Source organism: Haplochromis burtoni, unplaced genomic scaffold (assembly GCF_018398535.1).
Source record: "Haplochromis burtoni strain Fernald_Lab_line unplaced genomic scaffold, NCSU_Asbu1 Contig_148, whole genome shotgun sequence".
Lineage (NCBI taxonomy): Eukaryota > Metazoa > Chordata > Actinopteri > Cichliformes > Cichlidae > Haplochromis > Haplochromis burtoni.
Window position 1 is genome coordinate 1,360,879 of NW_024582509.1, and position 17,615 is coordinate 1,378,493.

General features: G+C 43.0%; 1 protein-coding gene and 1 long non-coding RNA gene across 7 annotated transcripts in view; both read right to left on the bottom strand.

Moving 5' to 3' along the window:
• LOC102291754 (transcription elongation regulator 1-like protein) overlaps positions 1-17,615 on the bottom strand; it is a 62,710-nt gene that overhangs the window by 40,136 nt on the left and 4,959 nt on the right. For all 6 annotated transcript variants that reach the window (XM_042224748.1, XM_042224747.1, XM_042224746.1 and 3 more), the window contains exon 4: positions 17,289-17,441. In XM_042224748.1, coding sequence (XP_042080682.1) covers positions 17,289-17,441 — 153 coding nt within the window. The remainder of the gene's footprint in view (positions 1-17,288; positions 17,442-17,615) is intronic.
• On the bottom strand, positions 13,489-14,062 carry LOC121815179. The gene is made up of 2 exons (XR_006054851.1): positions 13,974-14,062; positions 13,489-13,864 (listed from the first exon to the last, which is right to left on the bottom strand). It is a non-coding gene; the product is annotated as an uncharacterized LOC121815179 (long non-coding RNA).

The following is a 17,615-nucleotide window of genomic DNA, read 5'->3' on the forward strand; positions in this document are numbered from 1 at the left end:
GATACTGTCGACCATAATATCCTTTATAGAATAGAATAGAATAGAATTCAACTTTATTGTCATTGCACATGCACAGGTACAGGGCAACGAAATGCAGTTTGCATCCATCCAGAAGTGCTTTAGTGATATAGATATATTACAATATATATTAGCAATAATATAGATATGTGAGTATATTACAGAAATGGGTCTATTATGGTATGTTATAATGTACACGGTATGAAGTATGTTGTGAATATTCTATAACTATAAGTATGTACAGGCTGTAGTGAGTACAAGCTATGTACAGGCTATGAACAGGATATAAATATGAAAAACTATACAGAATATGAAATAAATAACTTTACAGAAATCTGAGATATACAGCTATACAGAAATGGGAACTATGCAAGTTGTAAACAGTTGTAGGATTAAAGATTATCGAATGTACAGAATGATTATTTACACAGAGCTATACAGTAGTGCAGTTAAGATAAGTGAGGGTGTAGATAGTTTCTACAGAGGCTATATAAAGTGCTGGTGGTTGTGAGTGGTGGTTCAGTCCATGTTATTATTGTGTGTTTGAGGGTACAGTTGTCCATTGTGGGTGTGTGTATGTCCAGTCCATGTGTTAACGTGGGTCAGATGTCAGGAGGCAGAGTTCAGGAGTCTGACAGCTGTGGGGAAGAAGCTGTTCCGGTACCTGGTGGTCTTAGTCCGGAGGCTCCTGTAGCGCCTCCCAGAGGGCAGGAGGGTGAAGAGTCCATGTGATGGGTGACTGGGGTCTTTGATGATTTTCCCAGCCCTTTTCAGACACCGCTTCCTGTAGATGTCTTTTATGGCAGGAAGTGGTGCTCCGGCGATGCGCTGGGCAGTTTTCACGACCCTCTGCAACGCCTTCCGGTCCGAGGCAGAGCAGTTCCCGTACCAGACTGTTATACAGTTGGTCAGGATGCTCTCGATGGTGCAGCGATAGAAGTTCACCAGGATGTCTGAGGACAGGTGGTTCTTCCTCAGAGTCCTCAAGAAGAAGAGGCGCTGGTGAGCCTTCTTGACCAGCTTGGAGCAGTTGGTCGTCCAGGTGAGATCCTCGGAGATGTGGACTCCCAGGAACTTGAAGCTGCTCACACGCTCCACAGCCGTCCCCTTAATGTGGATGGGTGGATGTGGGTCAGCATTCCTCCTGTAGTCCACGATGAGCTCCTTGGTCTTCTCGGTGTTAAGCAGCAGGTTGTTTCTGTCGCACCACTCAGCCAGACGATCCACCTCCTCCCTGTAGGCGGCCTCATCGTTGTCACTGATGAGGCCAATCACCGTGGTGTCATCTGCAAACTTAATGATGGTGTTGGAACCATCAGCAGGTCTGCAGTCGTGGGTGAAGAGGGAGTAGAGGAAAGGGCTCATCACACAGCCTTGTGGTACACCGGTGTTCATTGTGATTGTAGATGAGCAGCGGTTATCCAGCCGGACATGTTGGGAGCGGGGCATATACAAGTGGACAAAAAACGTTTCTATAACGGGACTCTGTAGTTTCTAGTGCCTTAGTGTCATCGTGGAGTCTTATCGCAATCCATCAACCTCGAGTTGATGATCTAATGGTCTCTTCAGTGCCCTCTGGTGTGTGTAGACCGATTTGTGTGTTTACAGATGCTAGTGGTTATGAGTCACACAAAAGCGGTTCATTCTTGCAATTATAGACTCATGGATCCGGAGTAAGACAAGCTATGAGGAGGCCAGACAATTTCTGGGGGGTACTACAAAAGCCAGTACTCGTGGTGGGAAGATAGTCTCCATGCATGTGCTACAGCTGACATCGATTTTAATTCAATTAGTAACCCGGCGACTGTTTTTGCTCAATTTAACTTTGATCAGTTGTTATTCCTCTCTATTCCAGCGTATGTACAGCGGTGTCTAAATAACTTACACTTACTAAACTGTCTTCTAAGACCTTATACCTGCGAAAGGTTTTTGCTTGCGTAAAGAGCGAACGTGAGCGTTATTACCTTGCGCTCTTTGTCTATCTCTGAGTTTTATGCAGACTAATAGGTGCAAAACTGAGGAGCGTGTTGACAGAAGAGTTACGTGAAACCTTGTATTGAATGCTGAAATCGCATATCACTATACCGCGAGCTGGCTGCAATTCAGGAACCAACCTTTCAACGTGTTGCCTATTGCTTCATAACTGTCGCTTGCAGTGCGTCATTTGTCGTATCATACATGTGACTCTAATTTTCTGCGTCACATAAAATCTTGTGAATCTAATAGCACATCACTAGATACCAACCTGGCATAACAGATTCAGTTTAATAGATTATAAGCTCTATTTTAAAGGCGGGGACAATAAAAAACAGCACAGTCTCAGAGCTAAAAAGACTGTTTTGCCACTTTAAGGACATTGGGGGAAGTGATGACCATGCATGCCTGTAAGCGCACTGCTCCTCCCTGTCACTAATAAACACAGGCACAAGAAGGTTTATGAAGGGAGGGTAATGATCTGAACCCTCGCTTCTGCTGTGTAAGGGAAATCAATGTTTAACTGCCAAAATTATCTGCCACGGGAAAGCAGAGAGCACAGACAGAGCCTGGTACTAAATATTCAAATAGCCTCATTTATCAAATGACTAATGTTTTCCTCTCTGCCGTGTGCTCTATCCCTATTATATTATATGCAAAATAGCACAGATCTCAATTTAAGTGCGAGAATGGCCTATAATGACATTTTTTTCACTCCACCTTCCTCGTGTCCTAGTGCTCTAGTACGAGCGAGTGCTCACATATATCACTGTGGTGGCGACACCCAACAACCCTCACCATAGCAACATCACTATAATGGAGAGCGAGCAATCTTTCTGATTTTCCTTGTTAATCGTATTTATAGAATAGAATTCGGTTTAACATACCAGATGATAAATCTTAACGAAACAGTATATATTTTCAAAACTCTAGAGAATAAACATACGCGAATCATCATAGCTATTTGATTCGACAGTTATTATCAAAATTCATTTTTTACAGTGTTAATCTAAACATACAAACGATAGCGCAGTGAAGGCCAGCGAGAGAATTTGAGTTAATATTTGTGACACTATTATATAATAAAGATGGGTGCAAATTCGTCTTCATATGAAAAAATCATTTTAAGTAACTTATAATAAAAAATGCAAAATATTAAAAACGAGCACAGAGTCTGAGCAGAAAATGTATTCTGTGGACAATTACTAAAGCCAATCAAAAACTATGTTTTCCACAATGAGCGTACACGAGTATACATAATAGCGCGTCAAAAAGATATCTAGTGTATTTAGGAGATAGGCAAGATGCCTTTTGCAACAGTGAGAACCCGTATGTGCGTGGCGGTGCGATCGCGTCTTAGAGCTAGTCAGAAGTCTTCTTAAGACACAACAGCATCTGTTTATGAGAGGCCATTATTTACGTATGATTAGATAACCTATTTTCCTGAGTTCGATCTCTTATAATCTCTTTCGATTATCCTTCCAACGATATATCATAAGAAGCGTTGAGAACCACACAAATATTTAGATTGCATGCCTCCCTCTTGTGTGGAGTGCCACTTCAACCTGACATACCGCCCTTCTGCGAATGCGTTTTACCTGATGTCTGTCACTATAGCCGTCTTATTTCTAGATACTATTAAAAAATGTACAGGGCGTACATAGGTCACTCCTACACCCATATCGCAAGTAATATACTAATTTTACATGCACATATGCTCTGCTCTTCACACGCGACTCTTGTGCTGTCGCGCAGTGCTCTCATGCTCACATTCGTGCAGAGGTTCATCCTCCTTTGTATGAAGTCAACTGTTTCTGTTTGTCCTCTGTGCACACTGCCATCCTTCCGAGGGCGTGACCCTCGGGTATCGCCGCAGAGATGGTAGGCCCCGAGTGTGACAACCAGAGCGTGGCTTGTTAATGGCGGTTGATGATTAAAATTAATCGCAATTTTTGCTAGAATATGGTATATGAGCCCCCGTTACCGTGACTGAGCGGGCCACCGAGTATCGGAAGTCATACGCCTGACGACACATTTGTTGATTCCCCTCAAATTAATCCAACCCACCGCTTCACACGACAGGAGTATGAACTCTCGTGGCGCGCGAGGCCGCGATAGTTAACCCCAAAACACCGCATGCAAAACTAACCATACATGAGCCAGATGCAAAAGCGGTTCTGATGGAGATTGCTCGAGTTCACAACACCCACAAAGAAGAGAACCACTTCTGTGGGTATCCCTCGTTACACGCAACCAGTGAAACAGAGCATATTCCTAACAAGTGCCACAAATGTTCGCTCAAGATCATGCCTATTGGTTTATTTAGATGTTCTACAGCAGGACACACAATATATCAGTGAATCAATTAATACTGGAAAAAACAATAACTAGTGACTGAGTGGCGCGAGGGAGAAACTCACAAACAAATGACTAAATCATCAATTCAATACCCTCTTAAACATAGGCTGCCCCGTGTATTGGGCTGCGCGCGTGGATATGCAGACACTGCAATCCCCAAACAACAGCTGATCCCCTGCTCATATATAAAAAAAAAAAAAGAAAGACAGAAAGAAAGAAAGAACGAAAAAGTATTATTTAATGATAGAACAGAGCTGGAGGACTGTCAAAGAAAGGAAATTGGTTACAAGATGACATGCCACCATGGTCGAGGCGTGACTGCAAAGGTAAACACTGCACCGCTCTTTATTTCTTCTCCTCGGTTCCCAAATTCTATTACGAGCAGCTCGCTGACGTACAAACATCGGACATATTTTTGTGTTCGTCACAAAGAAAAAGTACAAACAAATGCTTTCGTGACTCATCCAGCACGGTGTGTTGTCTCTCAGGATGAAACCTAAGAATGCCATTTCATGCCAACTCATAGTAAAGACTATTTCTGTGAGGCGGGGTTGCATAGATTTACTTACAGGACCGGGAGGACCAGGAGGGCCGACATCACCCTGAAAATCAGAAACATTGTATCAGTGGCTGCTTTACAATCTTATTTGACGTCCACCAATCTTAAACCACTGCTGTTGTGAGACAGATTCTGTGAACAAAGCCTTGGCCAAGTTACACAAACAACAAAAACCAGGAATCTATTCAATCATAAAGTGAGCACTTAGAATGAGTGAGAACTATCCCAGACTGCTGAGGAACGCTACAAGCTGTCGCGACAGTTTACCTGGAATCTTGTAATCCACGCATTGCGATAGGGTTTAGTGTTAGCGAGATCTTAAGAAAGCGCAATAGACGAAGTGATGCAGCCTTTGTGGAAGAGAGAACACTTGCGGCACAATAACCATATATAAAAAGCGAGCTAAAAGCGAAAACAATAAAATTCTACCTTAAAATAGCGTGCACAAAGGATACGCCTCTCCTCAGGCTGTCCTCACACAAAAGTAATTCTAGATTACACCGTTTCAGGTGGGCTTGGTTTTCCAGTCATGCTGTATTTTTACCTATACACATGAAACTGCTTACATGTGGCATTTTATGTAAATAGGGAACACATAGTAAGACTAGCACCCCTGGCAGGAGAGCGCTTTCAATTCCCTATGGACACATCAGACGGGACTGAAAGGACGTAGCCATTCTCTGTGTGCTATTTTCTATGTGAGGTCCGAAACCAGAACACAACTAGCTATTATCTTGCTTTGTCTAGTAAAAAAAAAGCAGCACATAGCCCCAATCAATCACACACTATGGTTGCCTACCTTATCCACGTGTATTAAACCAGAGAAAAAAGTGTTCCCAAGAGATTATAAAATGCACTAGTGTTTAAAGCAATATACCTCTAGCGAGATATTAGCTAAGCTTAAAAAATAGTTAATCAGCTACACAATCGCCACACACCTCAACTCTTCTTGGTAGTCCTAAGGCTATATCGAGCACCGCCCTATGGGATGTCGTATATGTCAAAACTGAAAAGACGGTCCATCGCTTTGGTCATGAGTGAAAGAATACCACTCTGTTCTGCATCTCACTAGCCTACATAAAAATTCGCACAGTGCGCAGGTATGTACATGCATGCTTCCAAACACTGGACACTCAGATGAATTAAATACTGCGTGCGTGACTATATTGAACTGGTACTTGCGACCTGACACTTCGAGATAATATGGCTTTCACCTTCTCTATGTGTTGCTGCCCAATGCCTGTAATAGTCAACAGCAGCGTGCGTGTGCTATGCGGCGTTTAAAACTGGTTCAAACATCCTTGAGCGAAATTATACCACTGCCAAATGTCTAGGAGCTTTATGGCCCCTATATTTAGCGCGTTTACAGCCTGAGCCGCACTATATATATCAGGGACAGCCACTTACCTGCAGTAAGAACCACGTACTTCTAAAAAGTATATGACCACAAGGTGGTGGCTCCTGCTTCTTTGTCTGACATTAGTCATCATATCAGACATCTTCAGATTAGTTTCTCTTCTCTCCTACTAGAAAAAATTGCACAAAGTTTCACGCTGTCTAACATTGCCCTTAGACGCTTCTCGACGCCAGTTCGTTAGAGTTAGGATTTATGCCCCCATCTATCACTAACAGTCACCAAAGCCGACCCGAGGGAGGTCTAACACCTTGCGCTAATACAGTCTCTAACTGAGAGCCAGGCTGGCAACCTACGTGACAGAATAAAACCACATCCTATCCTCTTAAAAATGAAATACTTGCTGTTTCTTGGAAATGCTGGTTGAGGTAGTTGACTCCCTTGCACTCAATATCGACTATAAATTCGAGAGGAGGTTTTATATTCAGTGTAGGTCGATTTTGCACCACTCCTCCAATTCATTCTGCCTGTGACACAGTCATCTAGTATTCTCTCTAAAACATATCATAAATATTCCCAGCTATACTACAATGTGGAGAATGAGTGGCGAGAAACACAGCACAAATATCTCACTTCTTACATACATCGGAAAAAACACTTCACACCTGTTCCCATCCAATAGCATTCTCCTAGTATGGAGAGTGGTGAGAGATGATTCAGAGCTAATCTCCATCTCCATTCCTCTCCATATCCTCTGCAGGTTATGACTGCTTAGAAACAAAACGCAATTCAGAGCTGCAACAAGGTCCACAAATACATTCTCATCCAAAATCAAGTTTTCGGCGTACCAGCATAATATAAGACTGATCGCCTATCTCGCCTCAGTAGCCCAAAATCCTGAAAACCAATCCAACCTTATTCTCACATATTGAACTACTGTATAACATAGAATGCACAATTTCATATATTGATATGTTATGTAAAAGGAAATTGGAAAACTTACGAGTGGAGAAAGTTCAAACTCAGCTCGGCTAATTTATCATTACTCGCAGGCCATGTCCCATCTGCACTTAAACATGCAGTGGTTGCAATCAACAATATCATCATAATAAGTCGTAAATCTGATGAACGATCATTTGCTTTTAAAGAGCTCTCCTATTCTGAGCGTCTATTAAAAGTCAGGCATGACCATTCTTGAGAAAACTTGAATAATGTATAAATAGGTGTCCCTTCTTGTCTGCAGTATCTACATAACTTCATTCTATCCTTTTCACGAGCGCGAGTACTTCTTCTGGACATTCATGTTACATCAAAATAAATATAATAGGACGAGCACTGAGAGATAAGAAATACATTGAATAGCAATCACTATCTCGTTAGCCAACACTACTAATGGGAGAAACCTCTTATAGCGCTCCTTGTGTAATATGTTGTCCAATACCACAAAGAGATACTTCATCTAACCATTAAATGTGATGAGACCAACTGAACTTCATAAATATTTATCTCTACGCTAAGATGCATATATCTATCTATAGAGAGAGATATCTACATCAATATTACAACACTCCTCTACGATCACCAACAACAAACAAGCACTCCAAAAGTACAATAGGTAGATCAAAAATGACTAGCTGGCTACGCGAATGAGCGTGTGGTATGAGGATGGCTACAATAGTATACAGATATCCTCTATTACTTTGCAAATTTAGATAAAAAACCCAATAATACACGCACAAACCTATCTACAGGTGTGGTGCTGGCTGCACCTTCTTTCTAATATTTATTAATGCGCATATGAGTTTTTAGAAGAGATTCAACTGGAGGATACACGGTACGGCCGCCAAGAAGAAGAAGATCACCAGAGCTTGCTTTTGACTCAGTGATAGGTGTTTAGAGGGCGCATCCGCATAAGCTAAACACAGGGAGCAGTATAACATATTTAGAGGGGAAATTGATCAATTTGCCCTCACTACGATTGAGAGAGACTAACCTTTGTCCGTTTCTCAATGACGGCGCGGCATCACCATCGAGGCACCTCGGTGGCTGACCCTGTGGGAGAGGGAGGGAAGCCTCGGTTAATGACTCTGTAACGCAGCGGCATTGTAAATGTCAGTGCAGGAAAATACGTACAGGATCTCCTCTTTCTCCTTTCTCCGCCTCTTTTCCCCGCCATACACTCATCACGCCGCTGCCCCTGCAGCTTGATGCGTCCCAGGCTCCGCGCGCTTGCGGTGACGCTCCATCTCCAAACGCAAACAGGAGGCAGAGTGGTGGCGTGAGCTAGTGTACTGCGTAGCGAGGCCACATCATGCAGCAAGAAAAGACTCACATAGCCATGTGACATAAACACTGACGAAGTTGGAAACTTTAACCCCTGGGTAATGTGCACAGATCTTCATGTGTATATAGAACGTAAATTTCAGCGAGTGATCAGAAATAACACATAACACACAAACTGAGAATCTATTTTACTGACGCAATCTCAGTACCAGTATTCTCTCATATAAATCATTAAATGCCAGAGGTTGTGTGAATTGTATTGGAAGAGGGCGCCAAATGAAGCAACAACAGCCCAGCTATCGCTATCAGAGAGGACACTCGAGTTTCATGGCCTGTCATCTCAAAATCAAAAGAGTTTGTAATTATGGAAGGGGCCAAAAGAAACACAGTGGCACAAGCTTCATGAGCCTGTGGCGTTATGTTAGACTTGCAGGATAATGAAAAACTTAATTCCCTGTTGCACTGCAGCACTTTCATGATGCCGTTCCCCTGCCTGCCAATAGATGGCACTTCATGACTGCCAGTGAGATGCCCTTGAAGTGTTTTGACAGGATTTCTTTCTGTCAGTTATGTGGCGAATATACTAAATAAACAGAACTCTAAGACAAATGTGCTCCATCCTTGGTCAAGACAGATAGTTAATGAATTATTTGTGATAAATATATATATATTTTTTGCAATCGTATACACATAGGAACTAGCTTTCTCACAATCTGCATACATTCAGCACCTATATGACCTTTATTGCTTATATTTTTTGTCATGCAAAGTCTTGGAGTCTTGGCTACATTTAGAAAGTGTGGCAAATATGTTGTCCGTGGCACATGTGTAAAGATTTGTAGGGAGTGCTTCACATACTCTGTGCAAAAGACATACTAGAACGGAGTGTCTGTCTCCACCTATGTGGTGTTATATCAATACTGACAAAATTAGACAACTAGTGCTGATCGATAAGTCTGTTCCCAGAACAAATTATTGCCTGATGACGGCGTCCAATCTACTTATATCAAGACTAATCCGACACAAAGATCTCTTATATATCCGAAATCAAAAAAATTAGCTCATCATCAGTTCCCTGTCGACGTTGGCTATATCGACACCTACTTGCCTTGGTATTAGTGGTAATCTCTTCTTTCAAATGACGACACACAGATAATTAAGTGTATCAGTGTTTCCTCATTCACACAATTTTGGAGCTTATTTAAATGTCAGCACTGCGTTGCTGCAATGACCTATCGTAACCAGCTTGCGGACTTTTACCTCTATGGTCGTATAATCATTCTCTCACTTAGCCCATACTGGGGAAGCGCGTGCAGGCGATACCACAGCTCACACACCAACCTCCAAGCACTGTTGAGCGCAGGCGAGCGTTTCATCTTTTTTTTGCATCTAAGCTTATTCAGGCTCATACCTACTTTTCAGGGTATACAGAAACTCAAACAAAGCCTACTGACTGCCGGACGACTCGTTGTCCTACAATGCGCATACACAATCAACTATCTCAACCAGTGAGACGAGTGGACTCAAGAGCGCCTGTAAAAGTAGGCCAGGAACACAAACCCACCAATGCCTGCCCAACGATCATGTACAGTCATGTCTGGAATATATTTCAACGGTTAGACGTGCAGAACTGGATCTATTCAGCCGTTACACACAAGATTCGAACAACTTAGTGTAGAAATTCCGACTGTTGCTCACTTTTGTCTACACTGATAATCTGGCCACAGTACTTCAATGCGCAAAAAAAGTATATGAGAGAACATAATTCTATCCTGTGAGTCTTTTGTTTTGATCTCCACTGAACCCATTGATACAAAGTCATATTTAAACTGGCAGAAGATTCGTGTAACAAGTGAAATAATTCCTTGTCAATATTCGTCATGTAATTAACTGCGCCACAGACGCGTTACATGTGCTTTAGTGTAGCATCTTATGCACATTGCTATTGTCACTAACAATGGAGACGCTAAAACACCACACCTTGGCTACCTACACCTACGAAGCGTATAAATACCTACAGCCGCCTACACCTCACTCCTGTGCTCGGTGATTCTGTCGCGTGCGGTTATCCTCGTCGATCACGTAGCCTACTGTGAGAATCCTCGTATCTCATCCAATGTAAACATTGCAAAATTAAGTCCCTGCTGGCGTGTCAGTCATCACACTTCTCATCTGGATGCCACCTAATCTGCACAGCCCATATTTGCGTCGTCAGAGTCCCATTTATGAGGGAGCGTGTCAAAATGTGACGAAGACTCAAGATTATGAGAATAGTATACCATGTGCAGAAACATCCGTACTTCCATCCAACAGTACAGTGCTACAGAGTCCTCTAGCGTGGCGAGAAGCGCTGTGTTAATTTATCTTGCTACTACGCTTTAAACACATGTTCACCCGACTGAGTAGAGTGTAAAATGTAGTATTTTTTCGTCAGAAAACCTCCACGCAATGTAGTAGGATGATGGAAGCCACTTCACACACAGATGTATACCGTACAAGCGCGGTCGCCCACGATTATGAGACACATTGTCTGTGCGTGATTTTAGTCCAAGGTGTAAACCAAACAAACACAACCAAAGGAGTTGACAATACTGATGATGGGCGAAGCGAGGAGAAAATCCGCCCGCGAGACTGTTCCAATTGATGTGGGCAAAAACTGACTCGAAAACACTCGTTTACATTCCCATTCTTCTTGCGGCTTGGAGGTGCGGAGCAGGGGGCTAGCTCTGACTCTCGGCCTGGTTACCTCGGTGCGCGCCAGGTTTTGGCATATAAAAAATTCACCTATTAGAATCGTTGTATTACTTAATACAGTTCTCAGTTCCTTTCTCAATTCTATGTGGCTCTACAGACTTCTCTGAGAAGATGACCAGATGATTGGCGTGCGTTGACGGTACTCCACAAGTTCACCATTGTTCAGCCTATCTAGCCGTCAAGCAAAGGAGTTGTGAGCACCGAATAAGGATCGAAAAAGACAGTATCCCAGACTTGCTTGGGAGGGAATTATCCCAGTATTGACGTGGTACTTCATAATGGCAAATGTGGCTTACGGAGCGTCGAGCACATTTTAATGGCGAAGGAATACGAGCACAGGGAGAATCACCTAGTGCATTCTAGCACGCCTCGAAGTGTGCCTCACATCTTAACATGCGCTCGACCTAGAGGCAATGGAGAATATTGTATACACTTAAAATCAATGTCCTTTAAATCCAAAAACAAGTTTTATCGATCTTAATTCTAAAACTACTTTACACAACCGAAGCTCTGTGTGTAGTTCTTCATCAGCTCTCCGACACCGCGCACAGCGTGCCCCCTCGTGCTACAGAACGGCTTTGGATTCCCAAAACGCTACAATTCTATAAGCCAAGCAACTACAGTTATTTACACAGCTTTCTACACGCTTCATCGAGCGGCGCGTGACAAGGTTCCAGACATTTACACGTAACAAGCCACCGCTTAGTTATCAAACACTATTTCTCAACCATTGAAAGCAGCGGAGCGCCATAGCCAAAACCCCCAAAACTCATATCATCAACTCTAAGCAGATTCAATGTGATAGTTCCATTATTTCTCTGTTCAAAATTTAATTGCTCAAACTAAAGGAGGAAAGAACGAGACGCACAAAGATACCGTTACGTCATAGGTACTCTTGATTAGTAAGAACACAGGCATGCACCCTTCGTGGTTTGAGTGATGGAGCTAGGCCTGTTTTAAAATCAAAGATGCTCTGTGTTGAGTTATAACTTGCTCCAGTTGTTTCAGTTACCTTTGTGTCAGATTAGCAAAGGTGTGACACCATAAGTGAAGTGATATGTTGGGAGTAATGCTCTGCTGGGTGTGAAAATAAAGACCTGTTTGTCTCCATTGAGGTTTTGCTAGATTAAAAATAATGCTTATTCTGTTACAGTGTGATGCTGCTTAAGTCTGCGTACAAAAAATTGGAAGGACGCAAATAAATACCTGGTTAAGGTAACACGGGTGTCTGTAAGTCAATTCATAATACCTGACAACTGAAGAGACGAGTCAAAAATAAGTTACGTTTTCCTTGTCAGCACCAATGGAAACATTTGACTTAAAAGTCTAGAGTCAGATAATCAGGACAGAATACTGTTTATTTTCTCTGCCTGAATCTGTTCTACAATAATTATTTGTTACTGTTTTTTGGTTTTAGCGAGTCTTATTCTTCTCTATGTTCAAACTTTTTAACAAAGGGTCTCATTAAAGAGAAGCAGCATTTGAAAATTAAAAAAGAAAATTCCAAGACAACAATCACAGGGTTATTTTCATTTCTGACAAATAAAATTTGGACTTCTATGGATTCATTTTATGATTCAAATATAAACACTAAAGCTGCAACTGAGCAGTCGGTTGGTCAAACATGAAAACGCCTGTCAGTTGAGTCACACGACCCCAATAGGCGCTCCACCTCCATCTGTATCTACTGCAATCCCATTTGTTTTGAAGTATAATAACTGTGTCCTCATATAGACAACTTTCTTTTTCAAGGTTGGCCAGCAGACACTTCTCCTTCCTCTGGGCAGAGGGAGCAGGAGGTTTTCTGCGGCCCAAGCTGACACCACCGCAAAACCATACACCTATACATCAAATGAACAGCTGCGGTCAAGAGGGTGTCCACTACACAATGGCTTTCACTCTCAGCATGATCACAAGTAGGCCACTGGAGGCTTGGCGGGTGGTGGTGGTTATTTTTTATTTTTTTTGAAGGAAGCAGGTTACAAGAAAGACAACGGGAGGTCTGGTACAACTTTTTTTCCCTTTACACTGCGTATGTCATGCAGCCTCTGGTGAGCTACAGCACCCTCTGGGCAACAATGAAGATCGTATCTTAGCTTATGCGCGCGTGTTTTTGAAATATTTCTCTTATTAGACAAATAGAAGAGCACCCAATCATTGTCTATTCTACGTCATTAATGACACCTGTCAAAAGCACTGTATGTAATGACCATCTGTCTGTTTGGAGTGTGAGCAGTGAGTCATGCTGGGTTGCACTGCAGGAGATGCAGGGTGGGAACAGCTATTTAACTTGCACAGTAGATAGTGTACAATTGACTGAAAGGTGCCACCTCTGAAGACGGATATCTGCTCTCGACTATAAACACACACACAAAAGTCAGTCAAGGGCAGAGCAGACTCTACTTCAGGTGGCACATACGTCAGACTTGTCCGGATGAGTTTCTTGGGACAACAACTTTGGCACATCTTTATACAGACAACACTTTGCAGATGATTAAACTCCTTGGCTATTCGGGAGGCTGCTACAGTGAACACTGCTCAGTCATCTTGGCAATTCACACGTGCTGGAAGTGAAGGTAAGGGCCAGTTTATCAAAAGCAGGAGACACCTCGAATCTACTTTAAACGCCGCTTGTCAGTATTTGTTTTGTAGTGAAAAATGTTTGGGTAATACCTTGGCACTTGCTCCTTCGGCGGCTCCTGCGGGACCCTGCGAAATAAGAAGACAATTATATGAAAACTCATGCGAGCGCCGCACATGTTATTCATCACAAATACATAACAATTCCATAACCCTATCGCCGCACCCTTATGAAGGACTCAGTGGTCATTGGTCTTTGATCAGTGGGTTTTGGTCAGTGGTCATGAGAATTTGCATAATTAAGATTAAGGAACTGACCTCTCAGCCCATTGTTCCTTCAGTGGGCTGGTTTCAGTCATTATACAATGTACTGTTTATAAGATTGAAACCTGCAGTCAGCTGAGACTGAAGACGTCACCTGGATGAGTGACGAAACGTTTCTGCCTCAAAACGCTGCGTCCAGATGAACAGAATCAACTTTTGGAGATTATGAATGCTATGTTATCCACATGCTCCACCACCTTGGACCTAGTGGCCCCCGTGAAAATGAAGCGTCCTAGATCCTCCACTCAACTCCAGTTAAATGACTCTATACGAGACGTTACGCCGTACCTGTTGTCAATCTGAGAGGAGGTGGAAAAAAGATACGCTTCAGGTATCCCTTTTACGTAGCAGCCGCACTATATATCAGGACTCTGTTAAGACTTCTAAAGCGGCGTTTTTGTCTGACATCATCGTGACTAATACCCATAACCCCCGGGTCCTGTTTAAAATTTTCAATTCTGCGATCGATCCTTGCCCTGATAAAGTAGACTTTGCCTCCCCAGTTCTCTGTGAGCAATTTTTTAATTATTTTACGAGGAAAATCTCACTTCTAAAAACCTCACTCCCTCATCTTCCTGTGGTGAATCCTCTTCCTCCTGGAGGATCTCCGTCCAACTTCTACAAATCTGAACCAATCTCACTTTCTACTCTTAAAGCATAATTGATCAATTGAGAAGTTCAAACTCAGCTCGGCTAATTTATCATTACTCGCAGGCCATGTCCCATCTGCACTTAAACATGCAGTGGTGCAACCTATCCTAAAGAAAACTAGCCTCGACCATACTGACCTTGCGAATTATAGGCCTATCTCTAAACTTCCGTTTTTATCTAAAATATTAGAGAGAACTGTCCTTTTGCAACTACAGGCCTACTTAAATGCAAATAACATTAGTGACAAATTTCAGTCTGGTTTTAAACCTCACCACAGCACTGAAATGGCACTGCTGAGGGTTTTCAATGATCTTCTTTTAATTACCGACTCAGGTTGCTCTGCCATTTTAATTTTATTGGATCTGTCCGCTGCTTTTGATATAGTAGACCATAAAATTATTTTAGAGAGACTGGAACATGTTATAGGCATCAAGGATTCTGCACTTTGGTTTAAATCCTACCTCTCGTGTAGGACTTTCTTTCATGATGGGTTGCTACTCATCCGCCGCTGCCCTGTTTGCCGTGGAGTACCACAGGGGTCTGTGCTGGGCCCTCCAGTGTTGCCTTGTACATGCTACCCCTGGGTTCTATCTTTGACAAACATCAGATCTCCTACCACTGTTATACTGACGACATTCAAATCTATTTCCAGTTGTGTGATGACCTGCCAGCTTCATTGAATCGTTTGTCTGACAGCTTGAAAGAGGTTACAGAGTGGCTGTCAGCCAATTCTCTCATTTTAAATGAGAAGAAAACTGAGATTATGGTGTAGGATAGTCACACTCCACGAGACCAGCTAGCTGCCCGATTTGCTCCCTTTGCTTGCTTTCTTACAGATACTGTAAGTAATCTAGGTGTTTGCCTGGATAGCTCATTTAAGCTGGATAAACAGGTTTCCTCTGTGGTTAAATCTGGCTTCTTCCAAATATCCATGGTCAATCGTTTAATACCGTACAAAGATCTTGAAAAACTGGTACATGCCTTTGTGACCTCCAGATTAGATTATTGTAACTCGCTCTACTCTGGACTCCAACTCGCTCACCTCCAACGGTTACAGCTCCTTCAGAAAGCTGCGGCTCGTCTCCTAACCGGAACTAGAAAGTTTGCCTGTATTACTCCAGTGCTCTCTGACTTACATTGGCTGCCTATTAAATTTCGTATTGATTTTAAAGTTCTGCTGCCTACTTTCAAATGCCTAAACAACCTTGCCCCTGACTATCTCACCAACCTCCTCAGTCTCTATACTCCCAGCCATTCTTTGTAATCATCTGGTCAGTTATTTCTGGCCCAGCCCATGCTCATGTATTAGGGCAATGGACAGTAAATCTGTCAAATAGTGCAGTGGAGCGAAAAGTACAAGTAAAATAATATTTTTTCTTAACCTCCCACCATAGTATAGACAAGTGAGGACATGAGGATTGAAGACCAACAAAATCAGGAATGCAGGAGGCAATTCAGGGGCAAACCTACTTGGGCGAGGCCATGCTGCCGGAGAAATTTAAGAGTGTATACACTCACTTTTGTCTCCTGAAGAGTTGATCCCACTTCAAGGGGCAATAACACTGTGAATATCAGTGAAGTTGATACGAGCTTCTGACCCTCAGCAGGCTGATGTTTAACCAACATTTAAACATTTCACTGTTTACAGCCACCCCACCCTGTGAGGCTGATTCCAAAGCGCAGACACCACCTGAGTCAGAACAGAACCGATTCACATTCACATAGGCCTACCATCATTCAGTCTATCTAATAACACCACCTTTATATAAGACCGCCACCCCGTTCGTTCATATGTCCGTCACGGTTTTTCTGCTCATCAATACACATGCCTGCGGTCTCAGGGCTGAATAGCACACATTTCCCATCATGCTTCATTGGGTGATTTCAAATGGACCAATCATCTTCCCATTACACTGACACCAGTACGTGTGTGTGTGTGAGAGAGAGTAAAAACACATTCACCTCGGAGCAGCGAGCTACAGCCACTCAGCTCTCAGAAATGAGCCGTGTTGTCATGGCAACATGGCAAATGAGAATCCAGCATCCCTGAAACACCTCCAACCTCCAGTGGTTGTTGGTTCGATTCCAGATTAGCCAGGCCTTTACACAGAGCCTTTCAGATTAAATGCACAGGACCAGATGAGAAGCCCCGCCTCGACGTGAAGGTCCCTGATCTGATTGGATGAACTGCGTGTAATCTTAAACTCTCTGGGCTGGTTTAAACAAACAGATCAGAATAATCAGGTGGATTCATAAAGGAAACATACCTGACTCCAACTGTACTGATCGCAGGTAAAGAACTGAGAGGTCACATGACTCAGTGAACAGAAATGTCACATGACACCTGGTTTGTCACGTTTCTGCATCCTCACCAGATGAAACTGTAAAAGATGGCCAGCACGAACACAACACCTGCAGCAGGTGTTGTCTTACCTGAGAGCTGAGGAGGGACCAACAGCAGGTTGGCCGCAGAGGTTTGTCTACGTGATCTCGGGATTATCCGATTGGTTAATAGGAGGCGCTTCTGTCTCCTTGGAAACACCCCCACTTCCTCTGGTGAGAACCAGGTATCAGTGATCTGCAACTACAGTAGCAACATTAGCATTTGCCAGTGTGTGTGTGTGTGTGTGTGTGTGTGTGTGTGTGTGTGTGTGTGTGTGCGTGCGTGTGTGTGTGTGAGCATGCCTTGTCACTGCGTCATACCTTTGCCTGAGATAAACGACATTATCCAAAAGAACCGGAAGCAGAGAGAGGGAGGAG